The 22,661-nt window shown below is 44.1% G+C and overlaps 1 protein-coding gene across 4 annotated transcripts in view; it reads right to left on the bottom strand.

Annotated features, from left to right (window-relative positions):
• CYRIB (CYFIP related Rac1 interactor B) overlaps nucleotides 1–22,661 on the bottom strand; it is a 108,706-nt gene that overhangs the window by 5,749 nt on the left and 80,296 nt on the right. For 2 of the 4 annotated variants that reach the window (XM_075825728.1, XM_075825727.1), the window contains exons 4-11: nucleotides 18,219–18,301; nucleotides 11,793–11,914; nucleotides 11,119–11,224; nucleotides 8,537–8,673; nucleotides 6,604–6,681; nucleotides 2,968–3,084; nucleotides 2,467–2,546; nucleotides 850–976 (exon numbers count right to left, since the gene is read on the bottom strand). In XM_075825728.1, the coding sequence (XP_075681843.1) occupies nucleotides 850–976; nucleotides 2,467–2,546; nucleotides 2,968–3,084; nucleotides 6,604–6,681; nucleotides 8,537–8,673; nucleotides 11,119–11,224; nucleotides 11,793–11,914; nucleotides 18,219–18,291 (840 nt within the window). In that variant the 5' untranslated portion in view covers nucleotides 18,292–18,301. Of the gene's footprint in view, nucleotides 1–849; nucleotides 977–2,466; nucleotides 2,547–2,967; nucleotides 3,085–6,603; nucleotides 6,682–8,536; nucleotides 8,674–11,118; nucleotides 11,225–11,792; nucleotides 11,915–18,218; nucleotides 18,302–18,984; nucleotides 19,069–22,661 lie in introns of those variants that run through there. The other 2 variants (XM_075825730.1, XM_075825729.1) reach the window with 2 other exon arrangements.

The raw sequence follows: 22,661 nt of genomic DNA, 5'->3' as shown, positions 1-22,661 counted from the left end.
TTGACACTTTATTTAAACCACACAATTAAAAAAATAATTAAAAAGAAAATGTGAAAATGATAAAAATCCTGCGTTCCTTAACGCCAAAATAGTCCCTGTTCATAAGGGGTTAATGTTGAGCTGAACTTGCAAACACTCAACTCTTCATTAGAATCAATAAATACATTACATTCGTGATTGGTCGGGGGTTCCCAGCTGTCAGATTGGCTTCATAGGAACTATAGGGGCTTTCCTTTTTAACCCCATCCTGCCCTTGCTGCACTACATCTCCCTATCAATCACTCCATTAAAACGGATTAGAGTCAGCCTCTGCCCAGCCTGAAAACAGCAGATACCAGGGAGCAATAAACTGAATCGCAAATAGAGAGAAGACAGACTTAGGTGTAGTGTTCCTTTAAACTGGTAGGAGAGAGCCGGTGCCCAGGTGAGGAGTTCAGGGCTTCTATATGACCCATCGCATGTCTGATGTGAAGACAGAAGGTGTGAAATGTTGTTTTTTTGCCAGGGCAGCTTAAAACTAAAAAAGATTAAAAGAAAAAAAAAATACAAAATTGCTGTCCAGGCTTTTTCAACATCCAACCTTCTATATACAGATCAGCGTTTCTTAAAAGAGCTTTCAAGTGGTGGTCACGGTGGGGTGACCCTGAACTGGCAGTGTGAGTGCCCGCCACCGTGCCAGCTTAGTCTGACTCTTGATCAGGTCTCCTGACACCAGCTTGTCTTCGAGAACTTTTCTGCTGACTTTGTGTTGTGCTAATGGAAGACAGTGATCGGCCGTGTGGTGCTAATGCACCGCCTGACGCTGGAGGAGCCGCTCTGCTCGTTAATATTCAAGGAGAACAAACGTACATCAATCTTTGACATTTTAGCGAAAGCTCCCACGGGATGCACATGGTCGTACAGGATGATCACTCCCACCATCACTCTCAGACAAAAGGACACAGTCTCTTCGTTTGTAAACCGACTCTTGTATTCCCTGTAGTGAGAAACATACAAAATATGAAATATTTCACCAAAGTTTTACTGTATATGCGACGCAGGTGGACGCGCGAGAGCGAGAGGCAGGGAGACGGAGGCGCGAGAGCGAGAGGCAGGGAGACGAAGGCGCGAGAGCCAGAGGCAGGGAGACGAAGGCGCGAGAGCGAGAGGCAGGGAGACAGGAGAGCGAGAGGCAGGGAGACAGGAGAGCGAGAGGCAGGGAGACAGGAGAGCGAGAGGCAGGGAGACAGGAGAGCGAGAGGCAGGGAGACAGGAGAGCGAGAGGCAGGGAGACAGGAGAGCGAGAGGCAGGGAGACAGGAGAGCGAGAGGCAGGGAGACAGAGGCAGGGAGACAGAGGCAGGGAGACAGAGGCAGGGAGACAGAGGCAGGGAGACAGAGGCAGGGAGACAGAGGCAGGGAGACAGAGGCAGGGAGACAGAGGCAGGGAGACAGAGGCAGGGAGACAGAGGCAGGGAGACAGAGGCAGGGAGACAGAGGCAGGGAGACAGAGGCAGGGAGACAGAGGCAGGGAGACAGAGGCAGGGAGACAGAGGCAGGGAGAGCGAGAGGCAGGGAGAGCGAGAGGCAGGGAGAGCGAGAGGCAGGGAGAGCGAGAGGCAGGGAGAGCGAGAGGCAGGGAGAGCGAGAGGCAGGGAGAGCGAGAGGCAGGGAGAGCGAGAGGCAGGGAGAGCGAGAGGCAGGGAGAGCGAGAGGCAGGGAGAGCGAGAGGCAGGGAGAGCGAGAGGCAGGGAGAGCGAGAGGCAGGGAGAGCGAGAGGCAGGGAGAGCGAGAGGCAGGGAGAGCGAGAGGCAGGGAGAGCGTGAGGCAGGGAGAGCGAGAGGCAGGGAGAGCGAGAGGCAGGGAGAGCGAGAGGCAGGGAGAGCGAGAGGCAGGGAGAGCGAGAGGCAGGGAGAGCGAGAGGCAGGGAGAGCGAGGCGCGAGAGCAAGAGGCAGGGAGACAGAGGCGCGAGAGGCAGGGAGACACGAGAAATAGATAAGCGACAGATGGATAGAACTAGACATCCATGGACAAGAATGGAGCCGTTTCTGGACAACCCCTTCAAGAGTGTAGGTGGGGGTCTTATAAGTGACTTCCCTGTGTTTTTTTTTTGCTTTATCATGCTGCCCCATAAGGGAAAAGCGGTGATCATTGGCTCTAGCTCAGGTGCCATGTTTATTTCAGTCTCTTTCCGTCATTAAATATATATATAATTTCTGAGAACATTAAGCGTCTGTTTTTAGTCCGTAACTCCTCCCTGCTTTATACTGCAGCTCTGCTTCTTTAGATTGGCTGCTACCTACATACAAGCCCACTACTTCATGCACTAATCTTCTATCAGGGATTGCCCTAAAGTCCTTGCAGAGAATGACTATATAATGAGAATTCAACTGCACCACATTTTTCCAATAAAAGTTTTCTGATCAAATAGTAAATAGAAAAAAACGCATTAAATATAAAGTAGATGTTGAATAATTAGGAACTTACGGAGTTTCCAGCATTACCCGACACACACTGGCCATGGTACTTAGACAGTCAGTGGTATTTTCTATAGGAAGGTTCTTGTTCTATAGGGGCAGGGTAAGCAGGAAATCCAACGAGAAGGGGGGGAGAAGGAAAAGAAAAACAAAATTAAAATTAAATCAATGCAAACCCTGTAACATTACATTTTATAATCAGCCATTATCTGGCCCAGTTGCGGGATTATAGGGGTTGTCCCACCTGGACCTATGTCCATATGTCCTATTAGGGCATATGGACGTGATAAAGGTGGAGGGTCCTGGGACAGAACAAAGAACCGCTGCAAAGAGCGCCACCTGCTTTTTAGGACTCAACATGAGCATGTTTTACATTCATTTGTATGGGAGTCCTGTAATACCACGTTTCCCCTGTAGTGGCCGCTGCAGGATTAATGAGTGGCTGCAGCTGATCGCCGGGTTAGCTTTAATCTAAACTCATTTCCAGCTGTAAATTGTAGCGTTCAGTTACCTCTGATACAAACTTTGTTGTGGCGTCACTTAAAGTTTTCAGCATTGGCGTGGCCTCAGCGTAGAATAGCGACATTCTATTGGCCAGTTCATTATTTACTTCATTTTCTCCCTCTGCCTATAAATAGAGGTTTGTTAGATATTGTGTTTGCTAATTTAACATGAGGTCACATGAGGTATACTAGACATCACAGATAAAACGCTGTTATGGTATCTGCGTGGTTTCCGTGTCCGTTCCGTATTTTCAACGGACGTTGTGCTTCCGTTTAAAAAACGGAAGGTATTAAACTTCATTTGAACTTGTCACATGTCCCAGGAAACACCCATATGTCAACATGAAGTTTTTGGTGCTGTGAACTTTGGCACACCCTGCCGTTGCTAGGGCAACGGATCCGTCAAAAACTGACGGAACACGCAAGCCTTCCGTGGGCCGTCCATTTTTTTTCCACGGACCCTTTGACTTCTATGGGTCACGGAATTACTAACAAAAGTAGGACATGCTCAACTTTTGACGGAACGGAACAACGGATCTGTGAAAATAACGGAAGTGTGCATGGGCCCATTGAAATGAATTGAACTGAAGGAAAAAACTGAAGTGGGCATGAGGCCTTAAAGGGAAGGCGTCATGGGAAAAATTTTTTTTAGATGTTATAGCTTTTAGTAGGTCATTAAAATAAATTTTATTTATTTGTGTTGTACTTTTTTTCTTTTTTTTACTTCTCTATGGGGGCTGCCATTTTTTTTTCATCTCTGTATGTGTCGATTAACGACACATATAGAGATGGAATACGGCACATACAACCCCATAGAGAATGCGAACGGGGGCCGTTCCATTCACTATAGCGTACGCCGTCTGTGTGGGAGCGGCGCATGCGCCGCTCCCAAACAGACCAAATGGAAGGTCTTCGGCAGAGCGACATCTGGCGCCATTTTCATGTGGACCGGAAGCCGCGGCCGGTCAGCAAGATGACTACTTCCGGTCGCGGCTTCTGTCGATATGTTCAGAAGCAAGGACTAGGAGCGGAGGCAGCAGCAGGAGCAGGTAAGTCATCTTTGTGTATGTGATGTGTGTGTATGTTAGTGTTATACTGTCTGCTGAGCACTGTATCTAATCCTCCTACACGGTGCATTCACTCAAAAAATGGCAGCACACAGTGTAGGAGGTTTGAACATTCAACCCCCTCCTTTCTCCTGGCACTAGCCAGGATAAAGGAGGGGGGATTGTTTGAGGACGCTACAGCGAGTGTGTCTTCTCCAATTTTTCAGCATAAAGCAATGAGGTTGCTTTACCACATGCCAATGCTGCAATTTTGGGAATTGCTCCCTCTAGTGACCAGCACATGTAAATGTTATAAATTAGAATCTAATTTATAATATTTCCTGACTTGGGAAAAAATTAAAAAACAACAATGTGTAATCATTTATATACGAACTGTTTAACTAAAAAAAAAAAAAAAAATTTCTAGCAACATATTCCCTTTAAGGTATATTCACACCTGCCAGTTTTGTGGTGACTTTTGCAGCAGTTTTCACAACATTGCGGCAAAAGGAAAGAACAAAAAAACCCTGCGGCTAGCAGCATGTGTGAATTCTGATTTCTACATTATTTTTATTCAGGCTGTATTCAAGTTTTTGCTAATTTTGGGCAAAAATAGAATAGAAAAAACGAATTTCATGACATTTAAGAAAAAAAAAACAAAAACACAAATATGTTACATGTGAATACAGCCTTCGGCCTCCCACCCAGGAGCGTGTTCTGTCCGTGATATACGGACTGTATGTCGGCAGTATTTCCCGGACCGAACACAGTGCAGGGAGGAACGCTACTAGCATCATAGTTATATATAATGCTAGGAGTCCCTGCCTCGCTGCGGGACAACTGTCCCGTACTGTAATCATGTTTTCAGTACGGGACTGTGGTTCCGCGGGGAGGCAGGGACACCCAGCGTCAGAGAACTATGATGCTAGGAGTCCGGCTCCCTGCACTGTGTTCGGTCCAGGAAATGCGGCCGACATGAGGTCCGTATATCACAGACCGAGCACGCTCGTGTGAGTTAGGCCTTACCGACAGGTTATAAAAAAATAAAATAACTAAAGAATCACAACCATTCAGTTCTATTGGCCGCGGACAGCTTTCCGTATCTCTACGGATGGGTGGCCATGCCATAGAACTCCACCGGGAATTATGGAGCATGTCCTATTTTTCGTATTTTATGGGCCGTGATACCCTTACTTTGTATGGGAGCACGGCCTGAAAATGTGGGTGGCCATCAGCAGCTGGCGGTGCCCGCAATCGCGGGCCTTGATTATGGGCACGGCTGTGTGCATGAGGTCTAAGTAGAACAATCATAGCTAGGAGGAAGAATGGAAGATATTTACACTCATTCTTTTCTTAGATTAATAATATTTTAGCTGCTTGCACGAATAAAAATAAATGAGAAATATTAAAAACATAATAAAAATGTTAGAAAAATACTTATTATAGATAATTAGGATTATTCTGTTTTGTATAACTTTTATTTACTTTTGTAATATTATTATGAATACAAAATAAATACCAAAAAATGTTACACAAAACAAGGACTATTCTTAGGCCTCCTTTACATCACGTTTGTGCCCTATGTTTATAGAGTATGTCGTGGAAGATAAACGTGTCTATGGGACACGATAAGCCTGATGGAGACCAAAAAAGCCTCCCTACAGTCTCCGTCCACCTGGTAGACGTCGGTATACATTTTTATTGTAAGGTCCTCTTCACAATGAGCTTTTTGGCGCAGTTTTTGATGTGGAAACTACGTCAAAAAACGTCCAAAAACGCCTCCCATTGATTTCAATGAGAGGCAAAGGTGTTTTTTTCTTCTTCCGCCGAGCTGAAAAAAGAGGCGTCATGCTCTTTCTTCAGGCGTTTCCGTTTCTGACCTCCCATTGACATCAATGGGAGGCAGAGAAAGTTTGTGTTTTTTTTGCAGCGTTTTTTGTCCGAGGCCCTCAATGGCCATAGACAAAAAACGCGGCAAGTGTTCTGAACGCAGGTCAAAATCTGCCTCAAAATCCCTTAAGGAATTTTTAGGCAGATTTTTCCGCCTGCAAAAAAAACTCCATGTGAACAGGGCCTAAGGGTGGAATAGCATAGTAGACTATGCTATTCCATCGTGAGGGATCCCACAAAAAAAACGTATACTGTATATCCATTTTTAACATGGGAGCCTACGGGTTACAGATGCCACTGTATGGCATCCGTCACAGGTATACGTTAAATGTATATGTCTGGAAGCTCCCGACATCACTGTCCATATATGGACAATGATATCACGTGTTTCCCAATGCCGGAGTCCATGGCCAAAGTGTCTGCGATGCCCCTGACATCAGTGTTATGAGGAGCTTACCCGGGCACAGCACGACAAGTAGCGTTCTGCCCGGGGGGTTCTGATGACGTATCCCACTGTATGCCAATACAGTGGGATACATAACAATTATGTAAATCCTAGCAAAAAATGTGACAGAGCCAATTAAGGCAGGGCGTACGGAGCCAGAACAGTGTAGTGTGCATGGAGCTCGAATACGGAACAAAACAAAATGTACATGAAGCCACTTGGGATTTTTAAGTCTAGGAGAAGGGAACCCGGTTATTTCTTACTGGGACATTGTTAATCCGCATGCGGCTCAATGTTCTTCTGTAATAGCTGAAATCATTCTGTATAGCAGGATTTGTCATCTGGAGAAAATGAAAAAAATTAAATAAAAGAAGGTAAAATCACCAAATCTTATTACATGATGATAAATATAATAATACACAAATACATGGACACGGTGCAATGCTTCATTTCCCCTGTGGTGGAGCTGCAGGGAAATTGAGCACTTACGGCAAGGTTTTTCCACAGATAGAAGATGATCGCTAAGCGTCACAGCAAAGGGATACTTTGTGATCAGCTTATGGTCAAGCGACCGATTTAATAAGCAGGAATTATCCAAATCGGAGAACCCATTAGTATTAATGTTAATCCTATACCGTATAAAATAATATGAAAGCATGGGTCACATGTGAATACTCGTCCTACATGGAAGTATTTCCTGCTACAGGTTTTTATCTATTTATGCAGCAGAAATCACGCCATTGAATAGATTTCAATTTGTAAGAGAGAAAAAATATGTAATTATTTGAATGAATAAATAACGCTAATTAAAAAAAAAAAAAAAAAAAAAGTCAGCTAACCGGTCAGGTCAGTGTTTCTCATCCAAAGTTTCTTTGAGCATGGTCAGGGGTTCCCCAGAAGTTCCCTTACGGTAATACAGGATGGACGTGAGGTCTGAGATACCAGGATACTGCTGCCTTCACAAACTCTCATCTATCAGCACAGCTTCATTCCATTACTGCTTTCCCCTTCTACAGTAAATGAGCGATTTACCTCTCTTGTGCTGACAGACACTGATGCTGAGGAGTGTGTCATTTCCCCCTCCCCCTACACAGTGACCATGGGTTCTCTCCCCTCTGTACTCAAATACACAGCCCGTGTGATACCTCTCCCCCCATGTACTTTACTCTGGTACAGTACAGCTTGTGTGATCTGCCCTCCCTGAAGACTTGGATGCTTTTCCCCTCTCCACACTCTGATCTGCCATGTACAACCTTCTTCCCCCACTGTTGCCATCTCTAACATTGAGAGAATGGAGGGGGAGAGCAGAGAAGGCCGAAACAGGAGCCGTGTTCTGTCGGTCCTATGTCAGAAGCAGCAGGACAACCAGCTATGTACAGAAGAGCTGGTTCACACCTGGGCTCGCCATTCCGTTGTTCTGCTCCGTCAAAGAAGAACAAGGGAATAACCGGAACCGATTGACTTTAATGGGTTCCGTCGGGGTGTCTGTGCTTCTACCGGAAACAATAGCACAGCATGCTGCTCTATTGTTACCTGTATTTTCGGCTGGATCAGTGATGGCGGCCCCTAACGAAGCCTCCAATGCATTTGTGAACAGGCTCTTACACAGACCCAACAGTCGTAAAAATGGCAGATTTTTTTTTAAATTAAAACTATTTGCAACATTGCTTCATTTTTAATTTTAGATACATTGGTGCAATAAAAAATAAAAAAATTGGGTGCATAGGTGTACATAGCCTTTAAAGGGGCAGTCCAGCTCCAAAACCACAAATTATTTTTTTTTTAAATAAAATAAAAAACAGGAAGCTGCATATGCGAGAAACCACAAATATATCCTTACTCACCTGTTACATTTCCCACCGCACATCCAGTAGTCCCCCACAAATCTCTATCTACATTGCTACAGTGATCGCGTGCTGTATCGGCACAACAGGTCCAGCTAATCACTCCCGCACCGGTAATGCCTGTATGTTCATGTTATTATATGGCATATTATCACTGCAGCAATATAAGCAGAGAGCCGAGGGACACCATGGGAACATTAGAGTAGCAAGCGATCTAGAAGGGGGGAGTATGGGCTCAGTCTAAAAGCACTAAATGAGCAACAATAAAACTACTGCACATCCCGGATATGTATAGAGTGGTACAGGAATATGTTCTTCTTGCATCAGCTGAACTTGGAATATCATATTTTACCTTGAGCTCATCGAAGCGGAGGGTGAAGTGAAGGATTTCGGCAAACTGTTTGGCAAGAGCCTGCTCTCGCTCCAGGTGCTGTGTGGGGGAGTAGGGAGTGCTGGTAAGTGCCCCTAGGAGCCCACGCAATGCTGCTTCTAAAAAACAAAAAATATATGGAATTACTACAAGACATTCAAAAATTTCCAAGTCCGTTATAGGATAGCCCACCATATTACACACGAATTCCTCATCATTATAAGATTGTGATTTCCCTTCAGTGAATGAGAAAACTCTTGTTTACATTCAGGAGGCAGCAAACTGGTACAAACCTGGTTCTGCTCCTAGACCGTCCGGATATTATCACAAAGTGTGACAGGATTGGCTGGAGATTCCTTTGAATGTCAATCTTTGAACATGGTCTCTCTCTTAAAAAGTTCAGTCACTTTATACATTACATTGCATATACTGGTCCTGGGTTACATCCTGTATTATACTCCAGAGCTGCACTCACTATTCTGCTGGTGGAGTCACTGTGTACATACATTACATTACTTATCCTGTACTGATCCTGAGTTACATCCTGTATTATACTCCAGAGCTGCACTCACTATTCTGCTGGTGGAGTCACTGTGTACATACATTACATTACTTATCCTGTACTGGTCCTGGGTTACATCCTGTATTATACTCCAGAGCTGCACTCACTATTCTGCTGATGGAGTCCCTTGTACATACATTACATTACTTATCCTGTACTGATCCTGAGTTACATCTTGTATTATACTCCAGAGCTGCACTCACTATTCTGCTGGTGGAGTCACTGTGTACATATATTACATTACTTATCCTGTACTGATCCTGAGTTACATCCTGTATTATACTCCAGAGCTGCACTCACTATTCTGCTGGTGGAGTCATTGTGTACATACATTACATTACTTATCCTGTAATGATCCTGAGTTACATCCTGTATTGTACTCCAGAGCTGCACTCACTATTCTGCTGGTAGAGTCCCTGTGTACATTACATTACTTATCCTGTACTGATCCTGAGTTACATCCTGTATTATACTCTAGAGCTGCACTCACTATTCTGCTGGTGGAGTCACTGTGTACATACATTACATTACTTATCCTGTACTGATCCGGAGTTACATCCTGTATTATACTCCAGAGCTGAACTCACTATTCTGCTGGATGTTGTTGGAAACCGTCAAAATTACAGGATAAGTAATGTAATGTATGTACACAGTAACTCCACCAGCAGAATAGTGAGTGCAGCTCTGGAGTATAATACAGGATGTAACTCAGGATCAGTACAGGATAAGTAATGTAATGTATGTACACAGTGACTCCACCAGCAGAATAGTGAGTGCAGCTCTGGAGTACAATACAGGATGTAACTCAGGATCAGTACAGGATAAGTAATGTAATTTATGTACACAGGGACTCTACCAGCAGAATAGTGAGTGCAGCTCTGGAGTACAATACAGGATGTAACTCAGGATCATTACAGGATAAGTAATGTAATGTATGCACATAGTGACTCCACCAGCAGAATAGTGAGTGCAGCTCTGGAGTATAATACAGTATGTAACTCAGGATCAGTACAGGATAAGTAATGTATGTACACAGTGACTCCACCAGCAGAATAGTGAGTGCAGCTCTGCAGTATAATACAGTATGTAACTCAGGATCAGTACAGGATAAGTAATGTCATGTATGTACACAGTGACTCCACCAGCAGAATAGTGAGTGCAGCTCTGGAGTATAATACAGGATGTAATTTAGGATCAGTACAGGATAAGTAATGTAATGTATGTACACAGTGACTCCAGCAGCAGAATAGTGAGTGCAGCTCTGGAGTATAATACAGGATGTAATTTAGGATCAGTATAAGTGATGCAATGAATGTCCTAATATATTGTATATTTAGATAAAAAGTGTTGCTCAATGATGGACACACTCTTGGATATTACTGGTACAGGAATTAGGTTTGTTTTATGGGTAAACCCCCTGCACTGTCGTCAGAATGGTCAGTGCATTCTCCATGTAACGTCACGGCAATGAAGGAGGAACAACAAGATAACAGTGAGATGATGTCGATTATGTACAATCATTTTATTGTAAAAGATTATTTTACAATAAAATGATTGCACATAATCGCCATCTTCTCACTGTTACCTTGTTGTTCCTCCTTCATTGCCGTGACGTTACATGGAGAATGCACTGACAATTCTGACGACATTGCAGGGGGTTTCCCATCCCATCATAGGATATGCCATGACTTTCTAATCAGTGGAGAACGGACTACTGGGACCTACCGATCATGAGAATGTTTTTGGCTGCACAGCGGGCACTTGCGATATAATAGCGAAGGCACCCCCCCACCCCCCTGTACATATCCCCTATTATAGCATATGGACGTCCATTGTTTGGGAGCCAGAAGAGACAGTAACTAAGTAAGAGCGGCTCTCTATCAGGTGGACTGGGCTCCACCATGTATTCGATGGTCGGCCATTCATTTAAATGGCCCCTATGTAATACTACATTTCGCTGCAGAGGGGAGGACATGGCCGACCGTAACATTGGGAGTGTTACCTAGTCTTTGAGAAAATTCATAAAACTTTTTTAGTTTGCCAACTAGCGGGACCACTGCTCCCCAGGCTTTCTCTTGTAATTTTTCATCAGTAGCATGCTGTATTGCCTGCAGAGAAAGAACCCAAATAATAGTAATACAATAAAAATATTATATATCAGGGCTGGCCAGATAAATGCCTTCTGACAGCCACAATAATGGCCCGTGGCCAGAAATAAGCACCAGACATGAACATGAAATAATATATACTCCCTGACCCCGCCCCTTATGTTGGCCACACCTCCCACGACTTTGTTACTGCTAAAACATCCCCCATACCAACCACATCCAGAGCTGCATTCAGATTTATTTTTCTGGCTGACAATGTTTTTGGAATTTTTGTCGGGATTCTATAATGCTCTCAGTTTACATTAGGCATGGTCTATTTCCAAATCAGACTGCTGTAGGGTACCTGATAAAACCTTGCACCTGTTCAACTGAGCCAACAGGTGGAAGCAGTGAGTTGTGAGGTCCTGCAGCCGAATAGTCAAGAGGAAAACCAGAATGCAGCTCTGGATGTGATCGGAGTATAACACATGATAAAGGCAGTATGGTATGGAATAGTATGGTCATAGTTTTTAACCATCATATTTCAATAAACTTATGTATTCTTTTGAAGAAAATAAAAAAAAATTACCTCTCGGATCTCCAGACCTGCTCCTCGGTATGACTGTAAATCATCCAGGATTCCTTCTGCGTCCTTTAATATTACATTCACCTGATTATAAATATCTTTCTCGGATTCTGTAGGTTGAGCATCTAGGTGGCAGGAAATCATATAGACTGTTAACGAGGATATTAACAGGCGGCACAACAGAGGGAGACAGAGACGGAGGAAGCAAGCAACTCTGACTCCGCTAATTACGCGGGAACTTAAGTACTTCAACACACGCTTAGATCACATATAGGAAGCCAGGAGTAGTGACAATTACTCTAAGAACTGCTATATATGTATTCATTAAAGGGGTTGTCCACTTTGGAATAGCCCTTTTCACGAGGCAGGTCCTCAAGTGACGTTCATTTTCATCGGAGGGTGAGTGAGGCATCACATGGAGTCAATGGAAACCGATTGACACCCGAGTAATGCATGGGCAGCATTGTCCCTCCAGGGTTACGTCTAATAGAGGTCGGTCCCAGTAGAAGGACTCCACTATCACCTCCATACGACCTAATAGGGCATATTGAAAGGTGAAATTCAAGGTGGACTACCCCTTTAAGTGGCGTGGGTAGGACTATGGTATGGACACTCGTGAAGGCCATTGAAGACTATGCTACACCAACTTTCTAACGGGCTATGCTCTATTACTAAAGCTGGCCATAGATATTACATGGATGGCCGTCCAGACAGTTTCAGAAAATTTTCAGGTGAAGTTTCGAAGGCGAATGCCGTTCAGAGATTTTGACCGGCCAGGTTGGACTTTCTTTTGGCACTTGGCGACTATCGGTTGTTCTTAGATGTGTTAGCCAATAATTAGGAAGAAAATGAGAATTCCTTCCGTCATACATGAGCCAACACGCCAGTAGAAGTTACAAATCATATATTCTTATGAGTTGTGCCCAAATGACTGATCGGTCACAATATGGCGGACTTCTCTATACTATCTATAGCCAGCTTTACACTTAAAGAGTGATTATTTAGGAGTTCTTTGAAAGGTTGGACTTTTATAGTCTACACTCATGATACACCAAAGGGGGCTCTCCAGGGTTTTCCCACACAGGCTATGCTCTTGTACTAACTTCTGGTTGATCCCTACATAGGCTATGTTCTAATACAATATGCTAACCTCTGTACATGTTCTAACACCCACCTACTAAACTAGTCCTTACACCACCCATGGGTCAATACCATCTGAAATGGAGTCCCTATCCACGGATAGCCTCTGGAGTCCCTATGCCAGCTATGTATCAATGTGATCTTCCTATCTGCTCTACACATCTGCAGCCCTACATACTGGACAAGTAATAATACCATTAGAAGAGAGCTTGTGTTTGAGTTATGAGTAGTAAGTATCACTTTAAGATTCAATAACTTATGCACCATGTACTATTCAATCAACATGTGAGTTCCTACACAGACTATGTTCTAGTGCCATCTACTCAAGAGTCTCTGCACCATCTATGTTTCAATACCATCTACTCTTGAGTCCCTATACAGGCTATGTTCTAACAATATCTACACAAGTCCCTACACAGGCTACGTTCTAACAATATCTACACAAGTCCCTACACAGGCTACGTTCTAATATCTACACAAGTCCCTACACAGGCTACGTTCTAATATCTACACAAGTCCTTACACAGGCTATTTTCTAACAATATCTACAAAAAAAGAGTGCCTAGACAGCCTGTGTAGGAACTTTTGTGTAGATATTGTTAGAACATAGCCTATGTTCTAACAATATCTACACAAAAGTTCCTACACAGGCTATGTTCTAATAATTGCTACAAAAGTGTCCCTAGACAAGCTACGGTCTAACAATGTCTAAAACAAGTCCCTACACAGGCTAAGTCCCTACACCGGCTATGTTCTAACAATATCTACACAAGTCTCTACACAGGCTATGTTCTAACAATATCTACACAAGTCCCTACACCTGCTATGTTCTAACAATATCTACACAAGTCTCTACACAGGCTATGTTCTAACAATATCTACACAAGTCCCTACACCGGCTATGTTCTAACAATATCTACACAAGTCCCTACACGGCTATGTTCTAATAATATCTACACAAGTCCCTACACCGACTATGTTCTAACAATATCTACACAATTCCTTACACTGGCTATGTTCTAACAATGTCTAGACAAACCCCTACATAGGCTATGTTCTAACAATATCTACACAAGTCCCAATACAGGCTATGTTCTAATAATAGCTACACAAGTCTCTACACAGGCTATGTAATAACAATAGCTATACATGTCCCTACACAGGCTATGTTCTAACAATATTTACACAATTCCTTACACTGGCTATGTTCTAACAATGTCTAGACAACCACCTACATAGGCTATGTTCTAACAATATCTACACAAGTCCCCATACAGGCTATGTTCTAATAATGGCTACACAAGTCTCTACACAGGCTATGTTTTAACAATATTTATACAAGTCCCCATACAGGCTATGTTCTAACAATATCTACATAAAAGTCCCTACTCAGGCTATCTTCTAATTCTATATACTTATGAGTGCCCCCTCTGGCCACTCTGCCTAATTACTGCTGAATTTTCAAAAAAAAATTCTAATTCTACCCAATATATAGCTGACTATTGTTTCATAAAACTATGCTCCTGGGGTAATAATACATTATAAATGACTAACTGGGGACAGTGTTGTAACTCTCCATGTATAACAGCCATGGTGAGCAGCGAGATGGATCTATGAATGGATGAGGATATGATCGTCTACACAGAATTCCAATAGTAAAGTAACAGATTGTCCCATGACACTTGCATATGACTCGTGCCCAGTTGTGACATGTGAATAAAATTGTAGGTCCTTTGTGTTCACAGGTAAAATGCTTAATAGATACTGATTAGAATTGAGATGACAAGGGCAACACTAAGGAATGAGGGGGAATTTGTAAGCTGCAGAAGACTGCTGTGTAAATGAGACAGAAGCGGGTAAGATGGTACAGTGAAGTAGCCATTGGTAAAGCAGCCCACGTCATGCACATCAGGATATTAGATCAGTCGTATAATCAAGACTTGTTTCACCGCTAGTTGAGAAGAACCTGCACACATTTATCCCACTTCTGGAAGAACGTGCTGTCACTTTATAATGTTCCAGAACTTTAGGCCGGGGCTACACAGAGACTTTTTGTAGTGCGAAGGATTGATTTTAACTATTGAGTGACAGCTGCAGTCCACAACATTGCGTGAAACTCAATGTATAGCTTTGGACTGCAGCTGTAACCCAATAGTTAAAAATCAATTAGTTGCACTGCAAATAGTCTCATTGTAGCCTTGGTCTTCCCCCTGCATTCTGCTCATTTCCTGTTGGCTCTCAGGATGCAGGATATTCCCACGGTTGTCCCTGCTTGTTCAGTGTCTGCACAGAGCATTTTGTTCTGTGAGACGTGGTTTCAGAGGAAATATCCCACAAACATGCGGGAGGCTCTCTACGCAGAATGCAGGTTGCCATAAACATGCCTGTGGCCTTCTATGCAGAATGCAGGCTGCCATAAGCATGCCTGCTGCGCTCTATGCAGAATGCAGGCTGCCGTAAGAATGCCTGCTGCCATGTATGCAGAATGCAGGCTGCCGTAAGCATGCCTGCTGCTTTCTATGCAGAATGCAGGCTGCCGTAAGCATGCCTGCTGCTCTCTATGCAGAATGCAGGCTGCCGTAAGCATGCCTGCTGCTTTCTATGCAGAATGCAGGCTGCCGTAAGCATGCCTGCTGTTCTCTATGCAGAATGCAGGCTGTCGTAAGCATGACTGCTGCTCTCTATGCAGAATGCAGGCTTCCGTAAGCATGCCTGCTGCTTTCTATGCAGAATGCAGGCTGCCGTAAGCATGCCTGCTGCTCTCTATGCAGACTGCCATAAACATGCCTGCGGCTTTATGCAGAATGCAGGCTGCCATAAACAGGTCTGTTGCTCTCCATACAGAATGCAGGCTGCCATAAATACGCATGCGGCTCTCTATGCAGAATGCCATAAACACGCCAGCTGCTGTCGATGCAGAATACAGGATGCCATAAGCATGTCAGCTGCTTTTTATGCAGAATACAGGCTGCCATAAACACGCCTACTGCTCTCTATACAGAATACAGGCTGCCATAAACACGCCTACTGCTCTCTATACAGAATACAGGCTGCCATAAACACGCCTGCTGCTCTCTATGCAGTATGCAAGCTGCCATAAACACGCCTGCTGCTCTCTATACAGAATGCAGGCTGCCAAAAACATGCCTGCAGCTCTCTATGCAGAATGCAAGCTGCCATAAACACGCCTGCTGCTCTCTATACAGAATGCAGGCTGCCATGAACTCTGCTGTTCTATACGCAGAATGCAGTGCTTTATGCCCCGTATACAAAAGCAAAGCACATAGGATAGAAGAACTACTGACATTACGTGTAGAATTTTACCATACAGTAGTTATGATTCCCCATTAAAAAAAAAAAAAAGAAGCAGAATCAGTTCTATAACCGGCTAACAAGTCTTGATTCTCAACTGTCTAAAATAAAGGCACAACTAAACGCACAACTAAACGCACAATCCCATAAGAAGTAGAAGTATAATATAATACACAAAGGAAGATGGAAGAAAATAGCGAGTAAGAATTAGATGGAGTTCAGCGCTCGCACATTATCTGATACAACGATGCATTGTAGAGGAGACGAGACGGGATGAGACGAGACGGGATACAACGAGACAAGCAATAGGCTTCCCAGGTTTTTACCCGGAACAAAAACTTATGTCATTTAAAGGGACAGTGACCTTGCTGTCTTCTGGACTTAAAGGGATTTTACCAAAATTAACTGAAATTTCGGAATATCCCTTTTAACTCAATAGGGAGATTTATCAAAACTAGTAAAAAGGAAGAGTTGCCCATAGCAACCAGATTCCATCATTTATTAAAATTATCATTTATTTTTATTATAGGACCTTCGGGAAATGGGAGCAGCAATCTGATTGGTTATCATGGGCGACTTATCCACATTTGCTTTGCACCAGTTTTGACCGATCTTCCCCAAGGAGTTAACGCGGCACACAAAAGGAACAGCTCTATGACAATCTCACCTCTGCTACATTCATATGCGTAAATGACAATAGCAGCTTGTCCAATGACACTTCTCGTAAGCCGAAATCAGGTTTAGTGGCCCTTTTAGGGGATGTTATAAGGTAAACATTGCACTTGTGAAGACATTTTACAGGAGAACTACCTACACGACTGGAGGGAGACGTCCTACAATCTGATTATTAGACAATTACCCTAAATGTTCTGTGGGACGAAAAACGAGGGAAGCCCAAAAAGCAAAAGAATAAGCAGAAATTAAAATGAATCCCATTAGATCAGCCGCATTAATCCATAGACGATTGACGTACTGCAGCAACATGTACTCAGCGCCCTCTGCAGGTAGCAGGAGGTAACAGCGGTCATACTGAAGACTGGACGTTAAAACGGAACATACATGACATCGACTTTGTGCTTGCAGGACCATAGAAATCTTCCACTTTCAGTAGGTCTACACCAGAGGCTCTCTAGGGGTTGTGAAAATACAACTCCCAGCATTCTGTAAAAGTTGGAGACTGCCAGGGCATGTTGGGAGTTGTAGTCTCAATAGCAAGGGAGGCACAGGTTGCTGGGATTACAGTGATATTAGATTGAATATAGCTGCTCTGTATAAAACTGGTCATAGATATCACTAAAAAGAGGGGGGATAAGCGGCTGCTAGACAGTTCTGGTGCTGCTTATCTGTCATTCTGGAAGGTCCATGCACTAATATCAGTTATAATGGGGCAGGATTAGTAAGTTTTCTGGCACATAGGCCTAAGGAAGAATTTTTCAGCTAATACACCAAAGCTGCAGTCACATTTTCACAGGCTTCAGAGCTGAAATCTCCAAACATTTCCTTCTGGTTCAGAGTCTGCACAGAGTTTCCTTTAATCATCTACAGACCGGGCACTGTACAGACTTTCTTTTCATGTAGGAAACATTTCCACACTGTATTATGGGAGCTTAGCTAAGGGGCTAGGAACGAGTCTGCTGACTGTTTCCAATAAGAACCAGCAGAATTGTGAATACAGCTCTGGAGTATAATACATGCTGTAATTCAGGATCCGTACAAGATGTATTACCAAACCGACCCAGCTATTATTCAGTAGTATGCACCTTGTTGGATGTGGTGAACACACCAATCCTGCCCTTCAGGGACTCAACGAGCGTTGTGTGGGTCATTTCTTGGGCGATATATATTACTAGCCAGTGGAAGATTTCGTAGTCCCAATAACCAGACGAACGAGAAGGAGCAGACAGACGCTGAGTGCGGAAAGACAGACGCAGTCTACGGCAGGCAGAGAGGAATAGATATATAAAATCATATTCTCACTTTCAAAATCAAGGAAAAAATTTGGCCCTTGCTCAAGATCTGTGCATGTCAAAACTTTAAGGAGGTTCCCCATGTTAAGATACCTGTCAAGACAAGAATGAGAAAAGACAAAGCATGTCTTTATCAGAGAGAACACCCTATATACACACAAGGAGAAAATACATAAGTGGAGGACAAAGCTTGGCAGATGTGGCCTCCACCCCCTGGAGAACCTGAGGAACGTAGACATTTAGGACAATCACAGAGATTTTCACCAATTAGTTCCTGGAGGCGTCAACAGTGGAGCTGTGCAATGATCCTCCAATCCCGACCTTTTTGAGAGGGATGGAAATCCAATAGAGGACATCCCAATGGGCCAACGTTACACAAAAAGTCAAGATGGATAAATGGTGGTCCAAAAACATTGGACCCATAAGAGATTAGCTGCACCACACGGACATCACTGTTGACTATGTGTCTCCCACTGCCTGTATTAATACAGAAGGGCATTGATCACAAAGGACGCTCAATGTTTTTGAAAAAATAAAGAGGATCGACCAGGGGTGGGCAATCTATGGAGACATTACCATGTTGGCAACATTCAGAAAGCCATGAGGTTGCCTATCCCATGTCTTCTGGATGATGAGGATGTCCTCTCTGTTAGGAATGGCATGCAATTTTTTGAGGTTTCTGCCCAACGACAGTCCCCTCAGTCTTTCCCTTGGGTGGTGAGAATGAGCAACCTGCATGGGTTACCAGCTGTGGAGGAAGCTTCTGCCAGACTTACTTTCAAAATCCAAGAAAAAATGAGCGGCATTGTGGTCTAAGTCTCTGGTTAGCACCTTAATGAGATTACCCATGCCAGCCAAACCTAAAAATAAAAAATGGCAGTGTCATTCATTTCCAGTAAAAGAGGGACATGAAAGCCGGGTGTCAGTTACAGCCCCCTCTCTCTTGTGGTTTCCTATATGAGTGCACGTGGATGGGTCCGTGTTCTCGAAAAGAAAAAAAGTCAAGTTATTACACAATATACGAGTCACATCTGACACAGGAACGGCAGAACTCAAGTCCCCACCATAGAGAGGACATGGGGATACCATTACTTTCATTGACCCCGAGGTCTGAGCTCGTAAAACAGGCTCTTCTATGGTGACAAGTAAAAGATCATCCAAAAAGTTCACATTCAAAACAATTTTTTCACGACCACAGAAATGTTCCTTTGTAAAAATTACTGTAATGAGGTCAAAAACATGGATTGGTGATGGTCCGACCACCATGAGCGGGCCTATTTTTGTCCACACCTGCACGGTCTCTTCCCCCACTGAAGCTTACCGAGATTGGGACCCATACATTGTTTTTAAAAAAAAAACACATGTACGAGCGGCCCTGCCCGCCCAATGCCAACAGGACAAAAACTGGAGGTCGTAATGGTCGGATCACCACCAATCAATGTCCTATGACCGATCCTATCGATGGGTCAGAACACAGTGATCTCCGACATGCTGCACTTCAGCTGTTGCAAAACTACAACTCTCAGCATGCCCTAATAGCCTGTATGGGCATGTTGGGAGCTGTAGTGCTGTAACAGCTGGAGATCCGCAGGTTGGAGACCAACAGTGTAATGGTAAAAACCCCTTAAACGGGTAAGGCTTCGTTCACATCTGAGTCAGGGCTCCCTTCATGGGTGCCGTCGGAACTTTGCCAGAACGGGACCCTGACCGAAACAAACCGAACCATAGGTGATTTCAATGGGGACTGATCCGGTGCAAATGGTTTCCGTTTGTCACCGTTGTTTAAGGTTCCGTTATTTTGACAGTCGACTGCGCTATTCATTCTGTCAATACGACGGAACCCTTAAACAACGGGGACAAACGGAAACCATTTGCACCGGATCAGTCCCCATAGAAAATCGCCTATGGTTTCCGTTTGTTTCGGTCAGGGTTTCCGTTCTGACGGCACCCATGAAGGGAGCCCTGACTGATGTGAACGAAGCCTTACTCGGTCATAGTGACAGCAACCGTTGGGAAGATGACCCAAAAATATTTGTAATTGGTCCCAACAATTGGTGCAACATCAATACGCAAAAGACTATTAAAAGGGCAGCTTCACCTTTCCCTAAAGCAGGCCATGTAGTCCTCAGGTGTAGTCCTAACATCTTTAGAATATAATTTCATTGCTTATTTTTCAGTTGGGTATAACTTGTCAGTTGTTGTTACCTGGAAACCATCAGCAAGCTGCCGTTGATCGATTATTACCATGTGTATGCTCAGCACTTTTAAGTGTATAATGGATCCTGCTACGACAGAAGTGTCTGATTGACTCATTAATATTTTAGCACCCCCTACAGTCTGCCCGCTAACACATGAATATCCGATGCTAGTATTAGCTGTCCGTCCGTCAGACTATTTGGATGCATTAGTGAGCGTCAAGTAGTCATGTGGTAATGAGCAGAGCGGTCCTGGGTAGTCACACAAGCCATAAATAGATTCTAAATAATGGAATTGGTCAGTGGCAGCTGAGCCTGCATGTTGACTGTTTCCATGCACAACTTTTTTTTTTTTTTTTAAATAAACAAAAACGTGGGAAAAAAATAAAAAATCTAGAGCTTTAATAAGGTTTCTAATCCCTCTCTTTATCCCTGGGCTGATTTATACCTCTCCGATAGTCCGGAACCACAGGATGAATAATTGAACTTTACTTTGCGCTCTAAACAAGGGCTTAAAATAATAACAAAAACCAAATATATGGGATAAAAATATCAGAGGCGTGAGAACAGTCGCACATAAATGGTGGTTTGAGAGCACCCCGTACAGTTATAATACCACAATGCCTGCACCTGCTCACAGACTCCCCCCCCCCCCCCCCAATAGTCACACTCCCCGTATATATTAGGACACCTGGCGGAGCGGCCGCCTGATAACATCTCCCATCAATACAACGCGGCTGTGTGGTTGTAAGAATGGGTTAATAGGTCAATAAACTAGACATGTGACTGGCCCCGTATTACTGGCAGGGCTGCGCTGAAGAACACATGTAAACTGTGACTTCAAACAGAAAAAAAATTATATACATATATTTCATTAGCAAGAAGAAACTAATGCTCTGTTCCATGGCTAACCCTCTTAAAGGAGACACGACTGGAATAACCGATCCGCTCTCGAACATTTTTCTGATATAGAGCTCTAAATTCCCTCCAGAGAGTTACATGATAAAATCCTGGCTGCCTGCTGTCACCACTAGGGGGAGCTCACTACATAGGGACTTATACAGCTCCGACTGAAATCCATGATAGACCTGTATTTCGTCCCCCTTGTGGTGGCTGTAGGCAGCTAGAATACCAGCCAGTCTCAGGACGAGCACCCCTATCCATATGTTTGGGACCCCTCTTTGTGTGTCAGAATGGAAAGCCTCCCGGATGCGTCCATGCAGAGATCTGCGGCGCAGCTTCATTCAAGAGGCGCTGCATCCCCTTCAATCTCAGGATCGGTGGGGTCCCAGTAGTCAAACCCCCAGCGATCACAAAGTAATGGCATACCCAACCAATTCACCGGGTATGCAGATACGCCATAAATGTCTGAGACAGAAATAACCAATTCTTACCACAGCTGATTGTTTGTTACAATTGTATCCAGTCTAGACAATTCCCTGTGAGCTCCGGACATCAGCAGAACAAACCTCTTTGTTCCATTTCACCAGCACGGATACATTGTGTCAGTCTAGAGTCCAGGCTGTTTAGTGCACAGATAATTGAATACAACTGTAGCAAACCCTCAGCTGTGAGAAGTTTCAGGCTTGTACATGGCTTCAGCCTCTGGATGTAAAGAAGTATGTCCATATTCACTAAAAGCAAACGCTTTTATATTGCCACATTGACAAATTGCCACAGCAGATGTAGCAGAGCAGAGTTGGTCATGTGGTACATCTTATGTTGCTCTTACAATGTGTATTACCCAACTTTCCTCGGCTCCTGAATGTCCAATTGACCTAGTTAGACATTGATATTGGAAAGGATCGAAGGGAACTGCGATCAGGCCCTTCAGAGCAGGAGTCCGGATGGCTCTAGACAGCCCGACACCCGCTCTGGGGGGGGGCTTATGTCCAAGGCTGTGAAAAGCGGCGCCGTCGCATAAGCGCTCTCAACGACCACCATGAGAACACACTGTCATTAAGGGGTTAATAGATTTTATTTGAATTATTATTTGAAGGGGAAATGTACTTTAAGACAAGGGGTGACTTGATCAGGCATGCGAGGACGTGGGCACTCGATGTGTTAAATGACCATGTGGGGGGGGTCTCTTCTGGCCCTATTCAGTCCTGGCGATCGTGGCATGGAACCGCGACACGAGAGGCGACCGCAGAAACAGGCTGTGGGAACGTGACCCACCGGGCAAGGACACAATGATGAACTTGACCTACTTCCCGGGAGTAAGACATACGCAGTGCCACGTCCTATTAGAATCACAT

The sequence above is a fragment of the Rhinoderma darwinii genome, chromosome 5 (assembly GCF_050947455.1).
Source record: "Rhinoderma darwinii isolate aRhiDar2 chromosome 5, aRhiDar2.hap1, whole genome shotgun sequence".
Taxonomy (NCBI): domain Eukaryota; kingdom Metazoa; phylum Chordata; class Amphibia; order Anura; family Rhinodermatidae; genus Rhinoderma; species Rhinoderma darwinii.
Note: the sequence above shows the minus strand (reverse complement) of the source record. Positions and strands in the feature narration are given on the sequence as shown.